At 36.5% G+C, this 21,369-nt stretch overlaps 2 protein-coding genes across 2 annotated transcripts; one reads left to right on the top strand and one right to left on the bottom strand.

The window, feature by feature from the left end:
• The first annotated feature begins 13 nt into the window (after nucleotides 1-13).
• Nucleotides 14-1,399, top strand: chchd5 (coiled-coil-helix-coiled-coil-helix domain containing 5). The gene is made up of 4 exons (XM_087808892.1): nucleotides 14-384; nucleotides 524-664; nucleotides 746-897; nucleotides 1,202-1,399. Coding segments are annotated over exons 1-4 (324 nt in total). The 5' UTR covers nucleotides 14-382; the 3' UTR covers nucleotides 1,231-1,399.
• A 281-nt stretch (nucleotides 1,400-1,680) lies between these two features.
• lmx1al (LIM homeobox transcription factor 1, alpha-like) lies at nucleotides 1,681-21,232 on the bottom strand. The gene is made up of 9 exons (XM_087808891.1): nucleotides 21,039-21,232; nucleotides 19,775-19,860; nucleotides 19,378-19,567; nucleotides 5,506-5,738; nucleotides 4,384-4,544; nucleotides 4,231-4,308; nucleotides 4,039-4,159; nucleotides 3,815-3,970; nucleotides 1,681-3,113 (listed from the first exon to the last, which is right to left on the bottom strand). Exons 1-9 carry the CDS (start codon nucleotides 21,080-21,082, stop codon nucleotides 2,956-2,958), a joined length of 1,227 nt encoding a protein of 408 aa, XP_087665017.1. The 5' UTR covers nucleotides 21,083-21,232; the 3' UTR covers nucleotides 1,681-2,955.
• Nucleotides 21,233-21,369: the final 137 nt, after the last annotated feature.

Here is a 21,369-nt window from a genome sequence, read left to right as displayed (position 1 = left end):
AAAATTTATAAATAAATAAATGCAATTCCCCACATTAACGAATTAATACATTAATATAGAATGTGCTTGTGTATTGTAATTTCCAAACATATAAAACGTTTTAAAAATATATTTTTTAACCACAATCCGTTTTTATCAAAACGTAATTATAATAAATAATAATTAATACGTACAATTTGGAACACGTTATAATCTTTGCCAGACCAAAAGTTATCATGAATAAATAAACGTGTTTTTAATAAATAATCACGCGGGATGTGACGTCATCACTAGGCGGCATCGTACACGCCGGACACTTCCTGTACCGACAGTCGCATCACATGTATTTTGATTCAACCTTGAATGAAGTTCTTCATACAATCAAGAATTTAACCGCAACAAAATGTAAGAATTGTTTCCTGAATCATTTCTTTTTTTTTCTATTTGTCGCTTTTTACGTATATAAGCGATTATATATTTTGTTCTGGGTCTGAAGGTTGGGTTTGAGTATTAAAATAATGCTGTAATTTCAACACCTCCATAGGCAGGCTGCCATGGACATCACGGCGAAATACTGCCGGAAAGAGATAGAAGAGTTTGGACAATGCGTCGCTTCAAACTCATCCTCTTGGCAACAGCATTGTCACCACCTGAAGCTGAAGTTGTCCAAGTGCACATCCTCACAGTAAGGTTTTACATTTCTTTGTCGTGTCATCACCACAATATTTCACCAACAATAACTAATTTTTTGATTTGCTGTTAATAGTCCAGTGATCCAGAAGATACGGCAGGAGTGTTCGCAGGAGTTCCAAGAGTTCGAGCACTGTCTGAGTGAAAATCAAAGCAATCCTACCTCCTGTTCGTCACATGTGACTCGCTTTCTTGGATGCGCAGAAACCGTAGACCTCAGTGGTGTCGGTAAGTTTTGCCTCAGGTGGGCAATTTTTTTTTAGAGAAACAAAACATATTTGTAAAACCTTACTTGGTTTAAACAGATATTGCACAAAACACAAAAACAACAGATAAACTAAAATACAAATGAATGAGTATTTCATGTAGTCAAAGTTATAAGAATACAGCAAATCTATTTTGTATTAAGTAGCTATAGTAGTTTAGGCTTACATGTTTTCTTATGAACTATAAACGCATAAGATATATTGCAAAATTGATATTTTTCCGTTATTAATAGCCAACTGGACATAAATATATTTTCTCTCTGCAGAGACAGATGCACCTCCATTGCAGTCGTAGCACTCGGCCATCTTTCTTCACCTTCGGTCTACTTTTCAAGTGAGAGAACCCATAGAGTGAATTTTTTTAACAACTCTGTAAGATCTGTGATATGTTGGCACTGCATTCAAAGTTAGGTCTAATTTATGGAAAATACAATTAAAGGTTACACAAGATGAATACATTTTAATTTTTTTTATTTGTTTCGTTGCCTCGATGTCTAGCCTCTTGAACTCTACCCTTTTCACAGTGTGATTCATGTTTTGAAACTGGTGAGTGTTTCTCCCACACAAATATTCTGGTTGCTTAATGAGTGATTTGGGAGGGTAGGAAGGATAAGGTTCTAATCAGAGGGACGACTGACCGTGACATAGGGAGGATGTTGAGCTACGAGCTCTCTGTTCGCAGAGCATAACAGCCCTTTTAACTATAAAAAAATGTGTTTTACAAAATTTTGTCAGCGCACACACATAAGAAATCAACATCATTTTATTATATTCAGGACAAACAAAGCACATTTTCTTAAAGATTGAAGAAACATCACGAGCAAAACACACCACGGTTGAACATAATTACGTCACAAATAAGTTACTTTCACAGAAAACCAATAAAAATACGAGCTTTTATTCATTAGATTGCAGTATGTATCATCAGAAAGCTGTAGCAATCCCTCAGGAGACTAGCTTCACTTAAGTTCTATTTCATTAGAGAAGCATTAAACCAGATCTCAACGCTTTATTATCAAGTTTTATGCTTTAAGCCATCGCATGGCCTACTTTGTAACATATAAATATCATGCTACAGATTAAATATCAGTTGTTTCGCACAGAGGAAGCGTCTAAATATGTACCTACCATCACCTTGTTCGAGGGCAAGCTTCACAGACTACAACACTTACAACACAACTACATTCATATTTACAATTCTAAGTACCAAAATTGCTGTTGTTTACCCATTATATAATTACTTCGTTTAAATCTAAAGGTAAAGCACACCCTGTATCCTCATATGACCCTGTAATGTGAAATGTTTCTTTTGGTCTGTGGCATAAAATGGTCTAAAAGGGCCCATAGAACACTGAAATGCGATGTATATATATTTATTTTTATGTCTGTCATAGCAAATGGTTCCTTAACACATGTTAAAAAAAGGTCAATATAAATATAAGCTATTTGCATTCTATGGTCACTTTAATGGTGTTTTGGGTAGTCGTAGATAGATCCGTGTACGTTTTTGGGAACATTCAGTGGCAAAGACGATACAGTGGCTCAGGTAACAGAAACACACACACACTATCCTGAGAATAAAATTGCACCCAAATTCTCAAACGTAACTTCATACTAATATCAATTCACCCATCATAACTAACCACAGCTCTCAAAATCGTGATTCCCAATTTACTGATCTACAGCTGCTCTTTTCACTTTGAGTAAAAAGAAAAAGGGGTTATGAGTGGGTTCTGTTTATTTAAAAGTGCCAACATTATGTACAAGTGCAACATGGTAAACTAACTTTTAACAGGTTTCGGATTTAAACAGTGTCTTTATATCCAGCATGAGATTCTTATGTCGGAACGTTATCTGATCAAAGACAATCACCACGATTGACTCATTCGTTTTCCCGCTGTGGTCAGCATTTATCCTCGGTCCAAAAGAGTACGTCCTGAAGGCCTGTCGAGACTCTGCTAGCTGCCTCTCTGGGCTGAAAGTTGGAAGCGAAAGGAAAAGGGTGGAGGGTATATATGGGTCAGGAGGTGAAATAGGAGTTCTGCATCGAGTAGAGACGATCGATCGGGTTCCCGACTCTGCCCGGCAGAAGACTGCTGTCTCCCGGTCCTAAGAGGCAGTCGCCGAGGTGGCCGAGGCTCCCGTCACTGTCCAGGTCGTGGAATACGGTTTCGGATTCTGGTGCCGAAAAAAGTAGATTTCAAGTATATTAAAACTCTTCCACACGTATGGAAAAACGGTCACATATTGAATGCATTACTAACAATTTATGTTGGGAAATGATTCTTAAAAAACAGAAGGAGCAACTCAAAAAAATACTCTTAGATAAAAAATCTAATAAATATAATTTTCTAAAAGTTACAAATCATTGTCAATTTTTGTTCTTTTATTTGAGATAAAATCGGTATGTTTGTTTTTCTGTTTAAATGTTTTGGTGGAATGACTATGGGCATAATGATTTTTTTTCTCAATTTAGTTTTATGGAAGAAAAATACTCCGATTCCATTCCCAAAAAACTTATGTTAAAAAATAAATAAAAAGATGTATTAAATATTACATATTTATCTTAACTTCATCATTTATTTTTATAAAAGGTTTGGGTAACAACAGAATGAATTCCTCAAATTAAGACATTTAAATTAAATTTTCAATGAAGAAACTGTGACTTTTCCCATTATCAGTTTTATATTTTCACTTTAGCCACATTAGTTCAAGCAAAGGGTCTTATTGGGCCCTCGAGTCGTACTTTCCACGGACCCGCACAAGTGTGATCGAGCTCAAACCAATCTCTTTATTAATATTATAAATTAAAATTAATATATTATAAAAATATTTAGGCTTAAAAAAAACCTGAACGTACCGGTGTCCTGGTGTCTTACCGTACGAGTGGATCTGATCACTATTCAGCTGAGGGGGTGTGAGCCCGTGTCGGAAAGGCTCCCCCCCGTAAATGTTGGGGTCCAGAGTCAGTAGCTGCTGCCGTGGCAGAGAGGCATATCCCAAAATTCCATCCATACCGTGAGAACTGGAGCCATCTGGGGAGGTTTATTACAATTAAAAAAAAAATAATGATGAACATTTCTTGTGCTGACCATCCTCGTACCCTCGCTGTCGTCGTTGCTCTGCCTCCCGCCTCTGCTGGAGCCTCTCCTGCCGCCGCCCAGTTGTTCCTGCTCCTGCTGCTGTTGCTGCTGCTGCTGCTGCCGGCGAGCTATCTTCTTCATCTAGTGAATACAATATCATTTTTAATATATCGACTATATATGTTCCTATTTTGTGTTTTTCAAACTCTTACCTTGGCCCTTTGGTTCTGAAACCACACCTGCACGACTCTCACTGTGAGTCCGGTCTCGGCTGCGAGCGTCTCTCTCACCTGCGGGTCGGATTGTTCATTAAAAAAAAAGAAAAAGAAGGATGGATTGAAGTTCATCTAGTTTTTGATTCCCACCTTGCGGCAAGGCTTAGCAGACACTTCAAATGATGCTTTGAAAGCACGTCGCTGCTGCGTCGTCAGGATGGTTCGTGGACGTTTGGAACGTTTGTGCTCCTTGCCTTCGTCGCCTCCTTTACCTCCGGAGCCTCCTCCACCCTCTTCATCTTCACTTTTGACTGCAAACAGTCGAAGAAGCTTGTGTTCAAAACTGGCTTTTCTGTCATAAAATGTCTGCTCAATTCTAGACATATTGTCATAATATTCATTGTCAGAAATATATTATCAGTAAAGTAAAAATTTACAGATACAAAAATATTTAGAAATTGTAATTTGACCTTTTATTGTGTAATCATCCACAATATATGAAAGATTTTTCTAATAATGTTTATGATAGAACTTCAATATCTACTTGCCTGCTTTCAAATGTTATTTTCTCAATGTGTGTCAATGCAATATTTGTAGTGCAATGACACAATATTAGAATTTTTCTTCTTTTTTTCCTATAATTAACACATGCACTAAACAAGGAATGTACATTTTTACATATACATAGCGCGTTGCTTCAAAAAGACATTTTAATAGACACTATTTGGGGCAAATATTTTGATATACTACTGCTATAATACTACTTTTTTTTTTTTTGTAAACTTTAACTTAAAAAAAATATCAATTGGAAATGAATGGAAATCATAGCAATTGTCTGCTGCTCACAACATTCAAATATTTACAGAAATAATAATATATATGTAACTTAAAATAGTCATATATAGGTTCAGTGTCCGGCAAAAGAAATGGCGTTAATAACTTAAAAAAGAAATTAAAAAAGGATAAAATAGACATGAATATACATCACAATCGGTATCGATACTGTCAAATATTTCTTATTTAGTTTAAAATAAACTTCTTTTTTCTAACACAAATATGTATTTGTTTTGCCTGTAGAGGTGCTTTGAGAATAGTGTTCTTCAATTAGTTAAATCAATGATAATTCTTTGTTAATAAGATATATGCAACATTTTAAGAGAGTCTAATATTGACTCTATAAATGCATCCATTCAACAGCTTTTGCCGTAGAGTTCTAGATACATTTTCAAATATATGTTTATATTTGTACACTTGAACTGGAGTCCGTCGTACTTGATTCTGTCGGCGTGGGGCTGATGGCCGCCAGCATCTCCCTCTCCTTCTCGTAGTCCATGCGACACAGCAGCTGGCCTTCCTTCAGCACGAACTCATCACCTCTCTGCAGCCGGCGTTCACACTCGCAGCAGCTAAAGCAGCCCAGATGGTACACCTGTCCCAGCACTCGCATGATCAGCTCCGAGCGTCCGATCACCTGCAGACAAGCGCTGCACTTCCTCACAAACAACCTGGAACAAGAGAACGAGTGATGGTGCATCTTAAGGGGATCTAAGATGCAATGCTACAAACTATCTTTGTCAGGGGAGGAACAGGGGTGCAAATAATAACAGGGGTCTCGGTTGTACTTAATAACTTAACTCTTAATTAAAGGTTGTGTTAAAAAATCCCCAATTCACAGAGCAACCAGGTCTGCTTTAGGCATTACAATGACATCGTTGTATGTGATGTTACATCTCTGGACGGCAGGTGGCAGTATTTATAGTGATCCATCTCAGACACTGTAAGCAACATTTCACGCACAAGTTTGCATAATGTTGCTCGAAAACTCACACTATTTAGACGATTTTTCAAGTCAGATTTTTTGATAACAAAAAATAATTAACACCACAAAAACATTATTATGAATACATTTCTGATATAGAAGGGGTTTATTGTGAAAATGAACCATAATAGTGTGTGTGTATATATATAATGTTCTATTTCGTTAACAGACATAGCATAAGTGAAGCAGATTCAAAAGAAAATGTATATATATATATTAAAAAGAAAAGGAAATCCAATAATAAACAAAATAATTTGAGGGAAAAATACTTAATTACATTACATCATTTGTGGTATTTTTTGTATATTATATATATCAGAATCAGAAAACTTTTATTACCTGTGTTGTAAACAATCACAGGTATTTGTTGTGGTTGAGAAAAAATGGAACCAACCACCAAGACATCCATCTATATATTCTATTTTATGAATAAGTTAATCGACAAATACACTAAGTGAAGCAGATTCATTAAGAACAGAAAAGAAAAAATATATACATTTGACATTGATTTTACCTAATTTGTGGAAAACTTTTGTACCGGGGCCGATATACAAAGTCTTTGGCTGACAATTCACCAGATACATTGATTTTAAAGTGTTATTTTCACCCATCGTGCTGTAACTGTTTAAAGCTTAAGCTCAACTTTTTTTTTTTACGCTTCAGACTGTGATAATAACCCTGTAACTTCTCTCCCGCATCGCCGTCATCCTCGTCTCCGCCGATCGGCCCTTAAGTCTCTCAAACTAAATTCTTCACAAATCCCTGTTTTCGCTCTTAGTTTTCTCCCCCCTCCCTAGCTACCTCCGAGGAATTCTCCTGCCAGCATTCCCGGTCGCCCTCCCAGCCCAGCTCCCAGTTCACTGAAACTAATAAAGACAGGATTAATTAGATTGTTGTTTAAACAGTGTGATGGCCAGACAGACGCTGTAAACTCATAACCAGGGATTGGGGATAGCATGGGGTTAATCTCTCCCTTCTCACTTATGCACACTAAAACACACATAGACACGCCGGCATCGACTTTCACACATATATGTGCACAGGCGACACACTATTCCTGACCATTATACCCGTCGGCTACTTAAAATACTACACGAGAACTCGAGTTGCAAACATCTTTTTTGTATAAATGCACTTGAAATATCAGACAATAAAGATCATTTTGAGGAACGTCCACCCGTATAGGCTTTAGCTTCAAGGCCAGAACTCGAGAATGAAGGGAGGGTAAGAGGGAGGTATGGAGGGGAAGTGAAGTCGCTCCCTGACCGAGTGTTATGAAGGTGTTGCTTCCCAAATCTGGACCATAAAGAAGCAGCCAGGTCTGCACATTAAGGCTCTTAATCTCTGATTTTGTCCCAAACGCAGCTGCTACAGCTAATCTTTCCGTATCCATCTGCCAAACACTCAAAATCACCGAAAAGAGATCCTATAAAAAAACTAAAAAATGTACCTAGCGGCAGAGTTGTCTAAACGTTTCACCCACTGTTATAGAAAATCCACTTTAAAACTCAAATCTGGATCAGTTAAAAAAAAAAAATCTTCCTCCGACTCGCACACGTTCAAGTGTCGCAGGATTGAAGTCGCTCGTCCCAACACGCCCTAATTGGGGTGTTCACAGCGGAGGACAGAATTCACTCAACACGGCAAATGGTGGCAACTTGGGGCAACTGCCGCAGAGGGGGGTCCGTAAGTAGATCAGTCTAATCCCCCTAATAGAAGTATCATTCACACTGGCTCTGACCGGGGGGGCAGCTGCCAATAAATCACCATGGACAGAATGGTTAAACAGCATACTTAGATTAGGCCGTGAGACGCTTCCCCATGAGGTTCTGGGTATATATCACGCATATGTGAACCACTGTAGAGATCTATACATTGTTTTCTTTTGGGCTGACATACATGTTGCTGAATTTCTTTCACTGTTTTTTGAAGACGGGTCCTCTCGTAAGTTTTCTCCTAAACCAAATAATGACTAGTGCTTAAAAGCCAGCAAACAATAAATACATTATTAAAAATATTGCAGCTAGAGAAAACACACATTTACATGCCAGTGTTTAAAACTATTAAGGACAGCTAATGCTTAGCAAAAACCAGGGCCTTTTGTGTGTCCACTACTTTTCATGAGCTCTTGAAAAGGTATTTATTGCTCGCCAAGATCCTGGAATATTCCTTCTTGTCGAGAAAGTCCTGCATATTTAATTATTTTATTCTGTACATACTTTATTGAATATTATTTTGATTGTTTAAGCGCTTTGTGACCCTGGTCTGGAAAAGCGATATACAAATAAAAATGACTTACTTACTTACTTGCAGAAACACTGGCAATTGAAGATTATGATACAATTAGCAGCTGTAAAATTCATCCTAAATGAATGTTTAATAGCCACATTTACCAATTCTATATTTACAATTATTCTATATGATATATTTTTATACAAACGCAAGACCTAATGTAAAAAATACATTTTTTCCTCCAACTGTTTTTTTTATACCACCACATAATTGACATGTTCTTAGAGACTCATTACGACAGTCTTATTCAGACGTATTTTGTTCCTATTAAATTTAATATCTTTACTATTTTTGGGAGTAAGATAAAGAACAAAAAGTGTAACCCTGTAAAGCACAATCAAATTGAATTGATGTTGAAAAATAAACATAAATCCTCAAATGTATCCTTGCTAGCCTAGCTAAGAGTGCTAACCTCTGTTGTCATTCAAACTAACAACCCAGTAACACATCATAGAATGAGAACCCTTAAAAATGAAGAACTGTATTGAACTCTAAAGTTAAGTGAAGAAAGTTGGAGGATATTTTTAATGTATTCCAGCTAGCCTAGCTTACATTGCTAGCTGGTGAAATGCACCACCACGTAGCACTATCCTTGTGTATTTTGAAGAATATAAGATGTCAATAATACTATAATATAAAACAGAAATATTATAAAATGATCCATCGACACATACTTTCAATTGTATTTTCTACCTTATCTCACTGATATGAACTTTAAATTGCTTTATAGTTTGCAACTATGACCAATTGTTTGTTCGTTCAAACATATTTCTTCAAAGAAAATAATTTTAAAAATGATTTTAACAAGTAAAAGTAAAAGTAATCTATATGTGCAGGCATAAGTACTTGCATGTACACATCCACAAACCTTTATAATGTTATAGATAATGTTATAAATACATGTACATTTTTCTTAAATTAAATTATCTTGAAACATGAAAAAAATGGTGTCAACTGTTTCTGTGGAACTTGAACTAGAAGAATAACTATGTCACAGGTTTTTAAAATAATATTATGTGCCTCTTATTTGCCGTTAAAAATAAGCCTAAAAAAAAATAAAATAAATATTCCTTCAGGCAGGAAACTCATGTGAACAAAGTGAAGCAACTTCCTCTTTATGGAGGACAGACAGTAACAAAGCCACTGAATATGAGTTCAGTTGCAAACAACAACAAAAAAAAAGAAAAAGAAATGTTACAATCGCCCACTTTCTTTTCTTCATACATTTTAGATCTTCGGCAAACAAATGGAAGGAAGTACCAAATTTGTTGTCGTCTCCCTAAGCTGTGTCATGTGGCGATGTTTTTAACTGCGAGCTCCGACAAGCTCGACATTGTCTGGACTGCTACACCATCATAAATATGTATATGTCTCAGAGCGATTACATTTGTTGTTCTTGCTCGCCTCTCTGATGAATATTCTGGTATTGCTTTGACTAATTCCTTCATGCTCGGAAGTGCAATTTCAATAGTTTTCTGCTCTTTTTTTTTTGTCCACCATGTTCCACGATGATCCATCAAGAGGCCGATGATTCACATAAACATGACTTTTGTCTGCTTTTTTTTTGTTGTTACAGTTCCTTAGTTTTTGTACATACCTAAGTGTGTGTGTGTGTGCCCGTGTGTGTGCGTGTGTGTGTGCGCGTTCGAAGCGGATATTGCTCTGTGAAACAAAATGGCTCAGAGCCAAGGTTCAGTAATCACATCATCTCCTTTTATTAAATCTCCCTGCACTGCTTCTGTGTTATTAAAATCTCCCAGCATTCCCCACGATACCCGCTACCTCTGCCACCGCTCACTCATTCACTCTCTCATGCACACACACACACACACACACACACACACACGTGTCGCCTACCCACCCACCCGCCGATAAAGTCGCCCATATACATGCTCATATATGCTTTGTGTAAACAACGATGAGGCGTCTTGGCGTAAACATCAATAACACGCTGACAGATGCTGTCGCCCGGTCGTCATGTGGGCTAGCGTCATAAACTATTGCTCAAAATTGATTAGTTAGTAACACAAAAAAAAGTATCGAACATGCTAGTGGATTAGCTTTAGGACACAAGCTCCCCCGGCTCCCCCCCCCCCAAAAAAACCCAACTAGTTATACGACTTCTCTACCAGTTTGATGACCAACATATACATATATTTTATTTTGTATATTTTTTTATCGCCGCTACAAAAAGCGCGTGGAGATAGAGTGTGCGAGTGTGTGTGTTTGCGTATGTGAGCGAGTGTGTGCGCGTGTGTTAGTTTAGATAAAACAGTTAATCCCCAGGCCACCAGAACGCAATATCCTGTCTGCCCGTTTCTCATTTCCTGTCTGTCTTTGGCGGAGCGGGAAGCAGCGGGGAGGGGGGGGTGACGGGGGACAGCAGGACCCGTTGCCCCAGAAACAGGAGATGCAGCCGGTTGATTTGAGAAAAGTCTACACCGATCTCCCCATCTTTCCCTTCTCCGGTGCGACCCCCTATTCTCCCTCTCCTTCTTCCTCCTTGTCTCTTGCTTTTATTATCTCAGATTTAATAAAGCCGAGCGCGAGCAGCTTGTTCTGCCATGAAACATTTATTAGCTGTCTGTTATGAAATTGTTGTGGGGGAGGAAGGATGATGGGGGTCTCATCTCACAATATGCAAAAATAGTGGTAATATCACCTCAAGAACCTTCATTGTCAACCCCGTTCATGCGTCGACCCTTTGGCCCCTTGGATAACTTTTAAAGAACAAAGCCGGATGTAAAGTTTGTCCAAAAAAAAAAGAAGCTCCAAACTTTACCCTCAAGATTGTCATTAAAAACAGATTTACGTTGTCGCATATCTAAGATCTGTCAACAATTGAATCAAAACTACTTTTAAGTTCTTATTTCTGGTGCTCTTACTTTTTATATTATCTTTGACGCTGCAGGTTATAGCTCATGAATATTGGCAACAACGATCGTTGTCAGAATAAAACTTTTATATTTTTAATACTCTCAATAATTCAGTTAATTGCATTACAAAGTTTGCAGTTTTCACCTATTATATACATTGTAAATAATAAAACAAAATCAGCTTTGGCATTCACATTCTTTTCGTCTATTTTTAATAATCTAAGAATCCTTGATAAAGATTGATCAATTGAATAAAAATGTTCGCATCATGTCTATAAATCAACTTTATTTGTTGACTGAATGTCGTCCGGTCGTCATGTGGGCTAGCGTCATAAACTATTGCTCAAAATGGATAAGTTAGAAACACAAAAAAGTATCGAACATGCTAGTGGATTAGCTTTAAGACACAAGCTAGCAACCCCCGGCTCCCAAAAAAAAAAAAAAGACATTATTTTCGTCGATTTTTATCAATCTCAAAATTCTTGATAAAGACTGATCAATTGAATAAAACTGTTCAAGTGAAACAACTTTATTTGTTGACTGAATTAAAATTAAAAGGCAATAATGGAAGAGCCATGAGGCTGAGAAAGGGTCGGGGTCACTACACCGAGGCGATAACAAAACCAATCATGCAGCAAACACACAACTTCTCAGCACATTTCTGGTTCACACTCGAGCTGCAAACCTCAGCATTAAAGTGAGAATAAAGCGACACACCTATATGATAAGGTGACCAAGTTCTGCTTCTAACTTCCGCTTTGGCTTGAATAAAAACGACATTTTAAGTTTGCTTTATACCCAAAGTGCCACAGTGCCTTGTGAGCCTTACCATTAAAAAATATACAAAAAAAGGAAATCTCCCTCTTTGGCCAGAATGTATAGAAAAAAGAAGATTAGAATTAAGAAAAGTAAAACCACATGTTTGATCACTTCTTCCTAAATAAAACCTTAACCAGAATTATTATTTTAAGAAGCTAGGTAAAGATTGTTTACTTTCTGTAGCAGTTACACGTATGTCACCAAAACCTTTGTAATTTTTGTTATTTTTTCTGCCTAAAAATGCCCTTAAGAACAAAACTGCATGAATAAAATCTAAATAAGAACAAGAACAATACTAATTGGAACCCATATTTGTAATAACTACTTACTCAATCATATATATACAGTGTATTAGAAACGTAAGTATTTCTTTTCCTGGGACAACACTGAATAAATGACACTTTGACATAATGAAAAGTTCTCTATGTGTTGCTTATATAGCAGTGGACATTTATTTTTCCCTTAATAAAAACTCAAAATATAGCCATTAATAGCTGAACCCCTCGCAACAAAAGTGAGTACACCTCTTAGTGAAATCTCCTGAAGTGTCAATATGTTGCGTGGCCACCATTATATTCCAGAACTGCCTTAACTCTCCTGGGCATCTAGTTTTACCAGAGCTTCACAGGTTACCACTGGAATGATCTTCCACTTTTCACAGACTACTTTCTATTGTGTCAAAGTGTCATTTTGTCAGTGTTGTCCCATCAAAAGATATATTTAAATATATGCAGAAATGTGAGGCGTGTACTCACTTTTGTGATACACTGTGTATATATATATATATATATATATATATATATATATATATATATATATTTTTTTTTTTAAGCTAAGTATTTCAGGAAGATTGGTAGAGGCGGTTGGGGTCAAGAATAAGTTTGGCTTTTAGTCTTGGTTTTGCCAAAGAAAAATGCCCTCAAGCCATCAACAACAATACTGTTCTTCTAAGAAAGGAAAAAATGATACTAGTTGTAACCAACATGTTGAATTATTACAACTAAAATGTATTTTAACCAATGACATAAACATTTAAGGAAGCTAGGTACAGGTGGTTGACTTTATTTAGCAGTTCTGGATTGGTCAAGAATTATGCTATGAATTATTGCAGTTTTGTTTACATGTGAAAAGAAAAAACTCATAGAGAACGAAACTTACTTAAACTTTTTAAAAATTAAAAGAATAGACACACATTTGGATCTATTTTTCCTTCTTTATGCTTCAAGAAAATGTGGAAAACAAACCTTGAATTTATTTTGTCTCAAGAGATGACAGAATTAAACCAACGCCTGGGGTGTTCAACTGAATGTAAAATGCATCTTCTCTGTGTTTCTCTTCAATTTTTAAGGTTTCCTTAACTGAGAAAAATCTCTAAACTTGTTGTCACAACATGATCTGGAGCTTGTAATCCATGCGTTTGTTTCTTCTCGCACTGGACTATTGTAACAGTTTGTTTTCATGCATTAACAAGAAGGATCTGTCTCGACTGCAGTTGATTCAGAACTCTGCAGCGAGAATTCTGACCTGCTCTAGTAGAAGAACTCACATTTCTCCGATCCTTAAAACTCTTCACTGGCTTCCAGTTTCTTTCAGGATCAACTTTAAAATTCTGGTTCTTACTTTCAGATCTATTCATGGTCAGGCTCCTCCTTACATCACTGATCTTATCCATCTTCCTTTCTCTCTTTGCACTTGATGGATCTACTGACTCTTTTAAGAAACATCTTAAGACGTTTTTATTTGTTCAGGCTTTTCCTTGATTTTCTGGAACTCCTGTTGTGTTATCAGTTTTTATCTTGATCTTTAAAGTATATACTTTATTGAATATTGTTTTGATTGTTTAAGCGCTTTGTGACCCTGGTCTGGAAAAGCGCTATACAAATAAAAATTACTTACTTACTTACTTACTATTTTAAAATTCCAATATCATCACTACCTTGTGTTCAAAGGCGCAGATGAAGACAAGTCATCGTCCCGTCGATGTGCAATTGCATAACTTCCGTCATTACAGGATGGACGGGGAGAATGTTGGGTAATTAGCTCTCAACCAATCCGCCGCCCCGCCTCCTCCTCACTCATCCCGAGACACAAAGGGGCGCAGAGAGGGGTAGGTGGGGGAGCGATTAAGAGAAAACAAGGGATAATCGAGGAGATAAACTGTTTGGTGTCATCGCTGCTATCAATCTCCACCAAGAGGAAATGAGGTTTGGAATAGAGAAATAATATTACAAAGCAGACAGTGATGAATGAGGTAACAGGGAAGACCGGGAGGATAAACAAGGGGTGCCGTGGGGGTGATTAGCAGAAGAGGGTATTTTAAGCTCGGTCTCAAAAGCATACTTCGCTCTGCCGTACTACAACATCCTGAATTCACTGTTTCTTGCCAACAAAAAAAAAAAAAAAGAGAGAGGGGTGAGGAGAGAGCAGAGGTATCCATCTGTTCTGCCACAGATGAGTCTCAGCCAAGATGTTTGAAGTAACATTCAACAGCTTTGCAGCGATCTTCACCCTCGTGTCGGTGCTTCTCCTCGTCACCATGGTCTTCCTCTGTCTCCGACTAACTGTGTTTGTAAACCTGGATGTAGTGGCTGTGCCCTCCATCCCACTGTGTCGAGAATTAAACCTCAGATTTAGCCGATATCCTCGCTGGTGACCTGTTTTCACGGGGCTGAAGATGCCTTCGTGGGGCTTTCGAGGGGGCTTGCAGGCTCACAGAGTCATCCTCCTGACTTAGCTCAGCTCTTTTAGACGCTTGGCATCCAAACCAGCGACAGAAAAATGATCAAAACAATCATATTTTAAACGTCTAGATCCTAGATGGATCCAAAATTGCATGTAATCTTAATATTCCAAGGTTAAGTCCCTGTGTAAGTACATGTGTTGGATATTGTATTTTATTTACTATGCAAATTATTAAAAAGTGGAAGAAAAATAAAAAGTAATAATAAGTAATGATACAAGTTTTACATGTGAAATTGTATAAGATTAAAAAATATATATATTTGTAAATATATTTAATTTGAAAAACAATTTTGATTTATCATCTGATTAAAAAAAATGAGAATAAATACAAGAGGCAACGACTTAAGGCCTGGAAATATGAATAAAAAAAGTACTACCTCTGAAAATGTCTAGAAATACTAAAACATGTGTCAATGACCAATATGTAGAAATATAGACTTAACTTAGACAGTGCATACCTGTGCCAAGGGTCTCATTTCACATGTCTTTATTGAAACACAGGCTAAAATGTTTTTTAGCCATAGTTACATGAGAGCTAATTTAATTTAATGAATGACGAATGAACTTTCAAAACATTTGTAGGTTCCAAAAATACCCCGCAGAACCCCTCCATAATAAATAATTTACTTGCCCCATTAGTAACTTTAAGATATGTTTTAAACCTTTTGAACTATTCTTTATTTGACAAAGAATTAACTTCCCTGATGTCAATGATAGAAAAAAGGTTGTGAAAAAAAAATTGAAAGTAATCCTTGTGGGTCATGGGTTATGTTTGCCATCTGTGTTTTTAATGCAATAGAAACACATAGATTGAAATTGGACACACTAGACATTAAAAAAAACCCTCAATATTAATTAATGGTTTACGGAAGATACCATTTAAATGGTATAATTGTCTGAACTATTGCAAGTCAAAGAAAGTGGTTATTATTTAGAGCAAAAATTCTGAATTTCCTCCAGTCTCCATGAGGACCAGAAGTCTTTTTCAAATGACTGTTAACATTAGCGAAGCATCTGCTTGGTGGGAGGATGGGTTTTGGTGAATTACCTGGAGTTTCTTGAGTAAACTAAAGCCTTCTTTAAAAAAAAAGACGCTGCTTATTGTGTTTAAATCCTTGAATTTCCATAACAGATTGACACCAGAAGATCCTTAAATCTTAAACACACCTCATGTTTATTACCTGTTCGCTCGGGGACCGGACTAATCCCGAATCACAGTATAATGCTACGACTATTGTTATTATATTTTAAATATTTCTTTGATTCATGATGAAATATATTCTCTATCGATCATCGGAGTTTATATCGAAGCCGTATTACTAAACACAGCAACTGAGGACGAGCAGGAAGTGAAGAAAAGTGGTGAAGGAGCCAGTTTTCGACGCAGCAACCGTCCAATTTATACGTGGTTAGGCAAATATGCAAAGATGCAGCGTATTGTCCTTAAATCCTTGATTTTCCATAACAGATTGAATCATGAAATCCCACCACTCGTAGCACACCTCATGTTCATCACAGCCACATGTATGGATCATCGGAGACGCAGTTAAATGATTAAAAAATGAAAAAATAACTATTAATGAGTCACTACTATTTTGATGTTGCTTTTAATTTGAAAAAAAAATGGAATTTTTAGAGTATATGTGAGAAACGTTTATATAAACTGGATAACATTGAAATTAATAATGAACATTAATTTAGAAACTTGAAAAACACTTCTTCCATAGGCTGGATATAGTTCGCTTTTCAGTCCATCATTAAGAGAGTTTGAAGTTAAAAACCCGTCTTGACATATTGACAAGTAAAACTTGAACCTTTGTGTGTTTAAGGATAGTGGCAGGACAGTCTGATCAGAATGCTTGGAGAAGGTTTTCTGAGGTAAAATGATCTTCAACTTAAAGTAATCAACACAAAAACAGACCATACATGTGTAAATATTAGCAAATAAATTCACAACATTAAAGTATTTTTAATTGAATTTGATCTTCTCGAATAGAATTGTCTTTAAAAAAAAAGGTTGACATTATTGTCAGGTCAGACTTTTGATGACGATATACAGATATTGACCAAAATTCATGAATAATGAAATATAACCAGGGACTTACTTGCTTTAAGGCAATAACCACCATCAACTACCCTTCATTCTGCCTGTTATTGTGACTAACTACACTGCTCATATCTTTATTATCTGGAATTATTGTGTGATTCCAATATTCATCTTCAGATTTTTCCTTCAGTTTAAAGATTCTTAATGTCTATTTAAAACTTTAATTCCAAGATTAACTTTATTTTCAACATTTTTTCTCCACACTCCAACTAGTGTTTTAATTAAATTTTAAAAAGTGTAAAAGGTGGAAACTATTGATGAAAATAAATTAATCTGGAAAGAAATGTTCCAGAATATTGTTGCCATGTTCACTAAATCATCACATTTAAAACTTATTTTTAGAAGAAGTTAGTGTGTATTTTCATTGTATATAGGCGTTTATGTTTATGGGGTGTTGAAAGCTAAATAAAAAATGTAATTTTCAAATACTAGTCAGCCCCGTTACTAAATCATACATTTAATATAATCGCAGAAAATTGCACAAAACCAGATTCAAAGAAATCAATCAATGTAATTCTACATTATCGGACCGATTTTTTAAATATTCTAAATAAATAAATGAGTCATTAACCACCACCAACTACCCTTCATTCTGCCTGTTATTGTGATGAATTCCACTGCTCATATCTTTATTATCTGGAATTATTGTGTGATTCCAATATTCTAATATCCAATATATAAGATTCTTAATGTCTATTTAAAACTATAACTCCAAGATGAACTTTATTTTCAACCTTTTTTCTCCACACTTTGTAGACAAATTGGCTTTAAACACATGCCGACCGAGGGGGAGTCTGGGAGGGGAATTCTGTCTGTCTTCGGGGTGATGTCATCGAAGTTTAAGATGCATAATAAAGGGAAATTTTTGGACTAGTCAACCCTCTTCCGCAGGAGGGGAAACATTCCAGAGTGTCGGATTGAAAAACCCCGCGTTGAAACTTTGCCAGCTCAAAAAGTACATTTCGGGTCCAAATTCTTGAGCATGTAACAATGGACACACCTGCACTGGTTTTTTTTGGGGGAGTAGTGTAAGGCACCGATGGACAGACGGCAGTGAAAAACAAGGAGACATTGTTGCTGATCCCACGAAGGTCACAAGTGCCGCGGCGTGCCAAGTCTGGCACCGCCTCACGCAACGAGGCGAGCGTCCATGTGTAACGTAGAAGGGAGTCAGTCAGTCGACACCACCGGGAGTCAAACCAGCAACTATTCCCTCGCATCCAGTCATTAAAAGCGACTCGCAGATGCAGATTTTGTTTCAGTCAGTTCCATTCTACACGGCTTTATCTGGCAGGAGCCGCCGTGACTTTCATCAGTTCCCTCCCTGTCCGAGCCTCTCCCACAGATGTCAGGTAGAGTGAAGCTGTTGGAAACCGTCTGACACTTTTCAAAACAACGATAACAAGCAACAGGCTCGTCCTTCAGCCGTCTATGGCAGGAGCTCCCACCACAAACACACTCAGGCACGGCCGTCCGCGGAGACGAAGATTGAATCCACTTCCCCAGATAAGACACCATATCTTTGTTTCCTAAGAATAAGAGTTTAATTTAAATCAATTAAAATGTAAGTCTAGGCTTACATTTCACCTCTCTCTGTTTTCAAGTTATTAAAACTAGTGTTTTAGTTGTGAAAGGTGGAAACTATTGATGGAAATAGATTAATCTGGAAAGAAATGTTCCAGATATTGTTGCTATGTTCACTAAAATCATCACATTCGCAGTTGGCGTGTTTTTCAGCATATATACGGTCTTTGTTTATGTGGTATGGAAAGCTAAATAAAAAATGTAATTTTCAAATACTAGTCATATACTATAATATATTATATTATAATTTATAATATATAATCTATAATATCTAATATATAAGATATTATATTCTATATATATATATCGTCAATACTAGTCAGCCCCGTTACTAAATCATACATTTAATATAATGGCAGAAACCTGCACAAAACCAGATTCACTGAAATCCATCAATGTAATTCTACATTAATCGGACCGATTTTTATTATAATTCTAAATAAATAAATGTTTTATTGAATCATGGTCTAAATTAGAGATCTTCACAATACAGACAATATGATTGAGTGTCAGCAAAAACAATGGTTGTAAAGTGAGTCGATTGGTTCGAAAAATAATGGCGTAAATGTTTAATAAAGACACTGACATGTCAATAAAGTCAAAATTGAGTTTGTCGATATGGTATCTGTCAATCACAGTAAATTAAAAAAAACGGTGTTCCACAGGGAATTCAATCAATCAATATATATTTTTAATATATATAAAGGCTGCTGACTCAAGAGGTCACATGGGTCTGCTGCAAAGGTTGCAGGTGTGATTCCCTTCTAATGTGTCAGATTGCGTTACATTTCCAAAAATGCGCGTTTATTTCACATGTTTGCGCCATGAGAAATCTGAAAAAGAGTCTTAAACGTGAACAAGGAACCCCGCGGACAAAAAGTAAAAAAAAAAAAATTTGTGCTCACTTTTCATAGTCTTGTTTGCAGTACAGCAGGCGGTCCCGGCAGTAACAAGTCCCCGTGAGCGCGCTCAGACACACCGTGCACTTGACGCACGTCTCGTGCCAGGAGCGCTCGTTCACGCGCAGCAAGAAGCGGTCGGCGATGGGAGAATCGCAACCCGCGCACACTTCACCTGCGCCGGTGTAGTCCGCACCTGCGCGTCAGGTAGAAAATGGAAAAATACATCCAATAAATAAAAAAATTATTGATCAAAATTCAAGGCCGTTTTTGGGACCGTTGGGTCACTTATTTTTAAGAACCACCTCCCTAAAGAAACTACAATACACATTTTTTTTAAATTGATTTAAGTGATAATTCCTAAATTGAGAAAAGATCCAAGAAGATTTTTGGGGTGACTGACCAAAAGGCGTTGATTGACTTTGCTGAAGACAGGACTGCTGGTTCTCCTCAGTTTTCATCCCTTCTCTCCTTCCCTCAATGTGATCGCTACAGAAAAAAAAGGTTATTTAATATATTAAATTATCAACAACAACAACAACAACAAAATAAACCATAAAAGAAAATACCACCTTATTTAGTATTTTACAGACACTACAATTTCTACAATTTCGGTCGAAATAAAAGTGTGTATCCTGGCCGAGAATTGGAATAATTTGTTGTTAAATAATTACATCTTTAGAAATATAGATTGACAATATTAGTAAATAAAAACATTTAACTGTTATCTCCTTTAAGAACTGTAATTTGATCACGTAGGCCCGTTTGATCCATCGTTTACTAATACCGCAAAGGTTGACAAAACAATTTGAATAATTCTAAATATAATTGACTAAAACGAATTATTAATAAATATAGAATATTGAATTTTTTTAATTCAATTATGATACTTGTATTCTGACTTAGTTCTTATAAATATGTTAACCGTTTTCAAAAAAGGCTGGAGTTTCTTTATTTTTATTCCGAACCACCATCCATGTCTGAGTCCGTTTACAATTTGCTTGCATTTGTTTGAAAATATAATGGGTTTTTTTTAATTGTGTTTTTATAACCATTATTTCTTTTTTCAAACGAAACAAATCATGATTTAATGTAAGGCCTCCGGGCAGTATTATGAATCATTAAACGAAGGCTGATTTGCTAAATAGTAATTTGAAATAATTTGGACAATACATTATTCAAATGGTTTCAAATCTAATTTTGTGTTTTCCCCGAACAGGATGAAATTTAAGACGCGTTACTGTTAAAAAGCATGAATTAAAAAAACAAAACAACGTAAACCCATACATTTAGAGATAAAACGTTCACATATTCTCAGAAATATATAAAAGTCTAAATGAAACGATGTGTTAGAAATCATTTGTTGTTGACTTCTATGGATTTTAATTATTATTATTCACTTTTAAACTACAAGGAAAATAAATAAGGTTAAAGAATAGAAGAACAGGGGCCTCTGTAAAAAAATAAACTATGTTCCACTTTGAAATAAGCGTTATAACCTATGTTGGTATTTTAATAAATATTCAGAAAATACGACAATTTTGTTTTTCCTTATCTCAATTTAAATGTTTATTCTATCACACCTCGCTGTCAAACCGGTTGGAGTGTGTTCAGAAAATAACATTCTCAAGTTAAAAGTCAAATAACAACCTGTTCGTGATTCTTACCTTGAGGTGAAACACACTCCTCCTGGAATCTCGGTTGGCAACATAAAAAAAATAAAAATCTTTGGAAAACTTCTCGACTCACTGATTCTTCACCTGAATCTCAGCCTCCGCAGCTCTTGATGGTAAAAATCCAAACATCATGATGACATCTATCCTGTCTATTGTCTCTCCTCCAGCGATCCTGCGCGCGTGTGTGTGTGTGGGTGTGTGTGCGCGAGCTCACTCGTTCGGTGCGTAAAAAAGGCGCAGAGGGAGGAGAAGGAGTGACAGAGGAGGAGGAGGTGGGTTCGATCAGGAATGATGCAGCCAGATGATAACTCACCATCATCTA

The sequence above is a fragment of the Callionymus lyra genome, chromosome 15 (assembly GCF_982586985.1).
Source record: "Callionymus lyra chromosome 15, fCalLyr1.hap1.1, whole genome shotgun sequence".
NCBI lineage: Eukaryota > Metazoa > Chordata > Actinopteri > Syngnathiformes > Callionymidae > Callionymus > Callionymus lyra.
This window is presented reverse-complemented; position numbering and strand designations above follow the sequence as displayed.